General features: G+C 54.2%; 1 protein-coding gene across 1 annotated transcript; it reads right to left on the bottom strand.

Annotated features, from left to right (window-relative positions):
- Window positions 1-1618: 1618 nt before the first annotated feature.
- MRPS21 (mitochondrial ribosomal protein S21) lies at window positions 1619-5973 on the bottom strand. The gene is made up of 2 exons (XM_078880838.1): window positions 5837-5973; window positions 1619-3992 (listed from the first exon to the last, which is right to left on the bottom strand). The coding sequence occupies exons 1-2, from the start codon at window positions 5917-5919 to the stop codon at window positions 3812-3814; spliced, it is 264 nt and encodes an 87-aa protein (XP_078736964.1). The 5' UTR covers window positions 5920-5973; the 3' UTR covers window positions 1619-3811.
- Window positions 5974-6591: the final 618 nt, after the last annotated feature.

Raw genomic sequence — 6591 nt, 5'->3', positions numbered from 1 at the left:
CTGGATCAACGAGGGCAGATGACCGGGACGGGCACTGGAGTGGCACCCATAGGGTAACAACCAAGGTGAAGAGAAGACCTAAAAGCCAGACACTGGTCCATAATACAGATTTTTTTTTTGGGGGTTAGATCACGTAAATGTGTCGTTAAACCCGCCACAGCCAATTAGTAAGTCTTGTCACGGAAACAGAACGTGCCAATTCGTTACGAGTACAGCACACCGGTGTGTTGGAGAGCCAAGCCACATTTACAATATGACGTTTTGCCAGTAATTACAACTCGCGTCATCACTACACACTGGCAATGACGAAACTGTACAAGCACTCCTTGAAGGACGTGCCAACTATGACCCCCCAAAAACCTGAACCCAGTTTGTTCGACACTTTATTAGGAGACTTGCAGGGGGGAGGACACGTGACAATTCTACAACAGCTGCAGGATCTTCTAGAAGGAAGCAATGTCATTGGTTTGATCTTTTGACCTTGACAGAAGGGCGTCTGCAGCGAGGAAGGTGAAATCCCACCTCCCCCCCGTCTCATTCGCTCTACACCCAGCTGGGGTGGGGGGTGGGGCACAACTCCACTACAGCTGGAGACGGGGAGTGGGGCGGAAGGTCCAAGCCATCGCTTCCTTCTGCCAGACCGTGCTTCCAACATTGCTAGACTCCCACAGAGGCCCACAGATTCACGAAGACCTCGCAACAGCGACATTCTGGGCCGAGGACATTGTGTAGATGTACGAGCGATCCCCGGTGTGCCTTCAGGGATCCTGTAACCGTGTACGGGGGGTGGGTAACGCTCGCTCGACTGTCAGACACCCCTGATGGAATCGGCTCCTGCCAGGCGCTAGGGGTGCCGTGTGGTGTTGCAGCAGAGGCTCGCAAGAGGCGGCAGCGATTTGGGGTGGGTCGGATGGGAGGATGCCTCGATCAAGCTTACGTATGTTGAACTTTAAACGTCGTACTCGCATTGTAAATTTCGATTTAAAGCTTTCGTGACTGCAGGGATTCATCTTCTTGGTTCTTTCGGTAAAGTCACGTAGAATGGAAATAATAAAATAATAATAAAACAATAACATTCTCACGACGTTTCGACCACAACGCAAGCAGCCGTCCTCAGGTGGAGAACAGGTCTGTCGAGACACCTGAGGACGGCTGCTTGCGTTGTGCCCGAAACGTCGTGAGAATTATTTTACTGTTTTTTTATTTCCCTTCTACGTGACTTTACCGAAAGAACCAAGATGAATCCCTGCAGTCACGAAAGCTTTAAATCGAAATTTCACACATTCATCTTTAAAGGTTGCCCAAAACCTTGGCGAAACCACAACCCAGAGCAACAATTACGTTGCTTTGCCTTCACCGCTCGCCCCCGTCGACTCCGCGCTTGCCCATTGAGTTCAGAACTTTCTCAAACGCGCGTTGTGGCAAAGCGATGCGTAATCCACGCGCAAGGCGCGGTTTGTCCTTAACCGGCAGTGCAATGTCAGCCACGGCGCAGCGGGTTTGTAAATGTGCTTTTATTTATAAGTTATTAAAACACAATATTATGGGCAACGGCCTGGATACGAACGCGCGACAGACACGGGGGGGGGGGGGGGGGGGGGGGGAGGTCAAAGGCAAAGTGGGGTCAAGCACGAAGGTCAAGGTAAAACGCAAGGTCACAACGAGGAGGGGGAGGGTCAAAGGCGAGGTCAAGCGCAAGGTCAACTCAAACAAGGCGTGACGTGCTACGCATTTTCCCCAAACTCCCTGCGGTTATCGGCACCCAGCGCCAGAAACATGCGGTGAGAGCGGTGTTCTTCACTCATTTTCAGAGGGGGGCCACTTTCGCTGACAAGGCATCATCAGTGTGAGAGCCGCCACACATTTGAAACCATTGGGGGTTGACAGCAGCAGCATGATGATGATGGGCGGTGTTTTCACTTTGTGCATTGTTGAGGGGAGGGGCGCACCTCAGGGGTCGCGCGAAGGCCCACCAGGAGCTCTCGTTTAAATTATTTGGCTGATACAGATTTCCACGTGGTGATAAGCCACTTCGATGCTGCCCTCCGTGACCCAACTCCAGAGCGGAGAGATGGGTTCCAATTTTTCAGCGTGGAATAGGGTAAGGGACTCGGAGGTTCGTCCGCGCGGAAGGAGAGAGATGGGTGTGGAATCGGGGAGGTGGACGCACGCTGGATCAACGAGGGCAGATGACCGGGACGGGCACTGGAGTGGCACCCATAGGGTAACAACCAAGGTGAAGAGAAGACCTAAAAGCCAGACACTGGTCCATAATACAGATTTTTTTTTGGGGGTTAGATCACGTAAATGTGTCGTTAAACCCGCCACAGCCAATTAGTAAGTCTTGTCACGGAAACAGAACGTGCCAATTCGTTACGAGTACAGCACACCGGTGTGTTGGAGAGCCAAGCCACATTTACAATATGACGTTTTGCCAGTAATTACAACTCGCGTCATCACTACACACTGGCAATGACGAAACTGTACAAGCACTCCTTGAAGGACGTGCCAACTATGACCCCCCAAAAACCTGAACCCAGTTTGTTCGACACTTTATTAGGAGACTTGCAGGGGGGAGGACACGTGACAATTCTACAACAGCTGCAGGATCTTCTAGAAGGAAGCAATGTCATTGGTTTGACCTTTTGACCTTGACAGAAGGGCGTCTGCAGCGAGGAAGGTGAAATCCCACCTCCCCCCCGTCTCATTCGCTCTACACCCAGCTGGGGTGGGGGGTGGGGCACAACTCCACTACAGCTGGAGACGGGGAGTGGGGCGGAAGGTCCAAGCCATCGCTTCCTTCTGCCAGACCGTGCTTCCAACATTGCTAGACTCCCACAGAGGCCCACAGATTCACGAAGACCTCGCAACAGCGACATTCTGGGCCGAGGACATTGTGTAGATGTACGAGCGATCCCCGGTGTGCCTTCAGGGATCCTGTAACCGTGTACGGGGGGTGGGTAACGCTCGCTCGACTGTCAGACACCCCTGATGGAATCGGCTCCTGCCAGGCGCTAGGGGTGCCGTGTGGTGTTGCAGCAGAGGCTCGCAAGAGGCGGCAGCGATTTGGGGTGGGTCGGATGGGAGGATGCCTCCGTCAAGCGTACGTATGTTGAACTTTAAACGTCGTACTCGCATTGTAAATTTCGATTTAAAGCTTTCGTGACTGCAGGGATTCATCTTCTTGGTTCTTTCGGTAAAGTCACGTAGAATGGAAATAATAAAATAATAATAAAACAATAACATTCTCACGACGTTTCGACCACAACGCAAGCAGCCGTCCTCAGGTGGAGAACAGGTCTGTCGAGAAGACAGAGTCTGACTGTCTTATTTTTATTATTGTATTATTCACATTGTAAATGTTGTGGATTTGCACTCCAACACACCGATGTTGCTGGTCTAGTAACGGATTGACGCGTTCTGTTTACGCGACACAACATGACCAATTGGCTGTGGTGGGTTGAACGACACACATTTACGCGATCTAACCCAAAAAACTACATTATGGATGTTGAACTTCTGTCGCGGTGTACGCGGCCGACCGTGCGAATCGGAGGTGCGGGCGAAGGACGACAACTAAACGCAGAGATCAAAAATAAACATCGAGCCCGTGGATCGACCACCGCTCGAAGACGACGACGACGACGAGACACTTGAGGTTTTCTCATCACATTTATCGAGGACTGTCGCAGGGGTCCATCTCGCAGCGTTGTCGGAGGATCGTCGGGAAGTTGGCAACGCCGGGCGCCAGATGTCACCGCGGGGGGGGGGGGGGGGTGTGGAAGTGCGGCGGAGGTCGGCTTGCGGAGCCTCAGCAGCCCACCCAGGGGTCGAAGCCGCTCTTGCGGGACACGAAGGCGAGGCGGCGTGCCATGTCCGTGTCGTAGATGCGCTTGCAGGCCTCAAAGCTCTTGCGCTGGCGCTGGCGGCACGGCTTCTCGAAGTAGCGGCGCCTCCGAGCGTCCTCCAGCACCCGGTCGTGCGTCAGGATCCTGCCGTGGTGACACGGGACCCACGGCAACGGGATTAAGGGGGGGTGGGTATGGGATTTGGGGGCGGTCAGGGAGTCAGGGATCATCGGGGCAGGGGTAAGGAAGCTGTTCCATCTCGAGGGCCGTATTCGGGACTTTACACCCCTATTGGCGAGCAACCGTATGTGGACACGAGCGTGACGACAGAGACGGACCCCCCACAGGGGCCCACAGACTTAGACAGAGACCCATAGACTCTCACAGAGACCCATAGACTATCACAGAGACCCATAGACTCGCAAAGGGACCCATAGACTCGCACAGAGACCCACAGACTTACACAGACCCACAGAATTACACAGAGACCCATAGACTCGCACAGGACCCCATAGACTCCCACAGAGATCCACACGTACACAAAGACCCATAGACTCACACAGAGACCCATAGACTCGCAGAGACCCACAGACTCACACAGAGACCCATAAACTCAAACAGGGACCTACAGACTCCCACCGAGAGGCTCCCACAGACTCGCACTGAGACCCACAGACTCACACAGACCCCCATAGACACAGGGACCCACAGACTCACACAGAGATCCATAGACTCACACAGAGACCCACAGAGACCTACAGACTCGCACAGAGACCCACAGACTCGCACAGAGACCCACAGACTCGCACAGAGACCTACAGACTCACACAGGGATCCATAGACTCGCACAGAGACCCACAGACTCAAGGGCCCACAGACTCACACAGAGACCCACATACTCGCACAGAGACCCATAGACTCAAGGGCCCACAGACTCACACAGAGACCCACAGACTCACAAAGGGATCCATAGACTCACAGAGGCCGACAGACTCACAGAGACCCACAGACTCGCACAGAGACCCACAGATTCACACAGAGACCCACAGACTCACACAGAGACCCACAGACTCACACATAGACCCACAGACCCACACAGAGACCCACAGACTCACACAGAGACCCACAGACTCACACAGAGACCCATAGAATCAAGGGCCCACAGACTCACACAGACCCCCCCATAGACACAGAGACCCATAGACTCACACAGAGACCCATAGACTCACACAGAGACCCACAGACTCCCACAGAGACCCACAGACTCACACCGAGAGAGGCTCCCACAGAGACCCACAGACTCACACAGAGACCCACAGACTCCCACCGAGAGGGGCTCCCACAGAGACCCACAGACTCCCACAGAGACCCACAGACTCACACAGAGACCGGCTCTCACAGAGACCCACAGACCCATACAGAGACCCACAGACTCATACAGAGACCCACAGACTCACACAGAGAACCACAGACTCATACAGAGACCCACAGATTAACAAAGAGACCCACAGACTCACACAGAGACCCACAGACTCACACAGAGACCCACAGACTCGCACAGAGACTCATAGACTCACACAGAGACCCACAGACTCACACCGAGAGAGGCTCTCACAGAGACCCACAGACCCACACAGAGACCCCGCCGAGATTGACTGAGCGCGGGGTGGAGGAGGCGGCTCGACCCCGCAAGGGCGACAAGGCCCGAGGTCTGTGCGGACGACCTCGTGGGGGGCCGGGTCCCCCAGGGGTCCCCCTCGGTGGCCCCAGGGAACCCCAGCGGTCTCCGGAGCTCAAGGGGGCCCAAGGGGATGAACTACGCGGCGCGAGGCGCTACCCGGCGACCCCGTGGTGCCCGAGGCCTAGCGCAGGCTCCCAGGCGTCATTCTCGCGTGGGCCCCATTTGTGGGGTTCCCCGGTCCCCTTATCCCCTCAGCCCCCATTCAGACGCCTCTCAGCACCCCCTTCAGCCCCCTAATCCCCTTCACCTGTTGAGCAGCTTGTAGGCCGCGTCCACGTTGCCGCTCTGCACCATCACCGTGCGGGAGATGAACTTCGCGTGGGCCGCCATCGCTGCTGCTGCTGCGTCGCCGGCAGAGGGCGCCCTGCCCGGGCCCGCGAGGGTCACTCCACGTTCCTGCGGCGCGACTTCTTAGAGAGTTTCTCGTGCGGTGGAGCGCGTCTGGATCTCGGGGATGGGAGACGCGTGTGTCCTGTGTGTTGCGACCGTGGTGGTGGTGTTGGTAAGGATAGTGGAGCATGGCGTCAATATTGCGGGGGGGGGGGGAACACGAATTTCATGCCATTTCATTCCTAAAAAACTTAACCCGTAAAAACAAAGTTTTTCACTATAAATCCTTTATATGCGTGTTCAATGGGCCACAACCCAGCCCACATTGGTCTTTGAACCGGGCGGCTAGAGTCATCTCGTCCTCTGGCTTGAGATGGCTGCCACCTATGGGTCAGATGATTGCCTGCCACCATTAAGCAATTGGTAATAAAATCTAAAAAAAATGTACCTAAAAAGTGTAAAATTTTGGAAAAAAATTTACACCAAAAGAAATTGTCACGCACAACGAGTCTGTGTGCAAAATGTCAGCTCGATTGGATCACGGGAAGTGGGTTAAAAAACGACCGAAATATTTGCACGATCGTAAGCGCGCAAGCAAGCAAGCAAGTGAACTTAATATAAAGGATTTAAATATGAAAAAAAATTCACTGACACATGGGATGGACTTTTTAT

The sequence above is a fragment of the Lampetra fluviatilis genome, chromosome 59 (genome assembly GCF_964198595.1).
Source record: "Lampetra fluviatilis chromosome 59, kcLamFluv1.1, whole genome shotgun sequence".
In the NCBI taxonomy this organism is placed as follows: domain Eukaryota; kingdom Metazoa; phylum Chordata; class Hyperoartia; order Petromyzontiformes; family Petromyzontidae; genus Lampetra; species Lampetra fluviatilis.
Note: the sequence above shows the minus strand (reverse complement) of the source record. Positions and strands in the feature narration are given on the sequence as shown.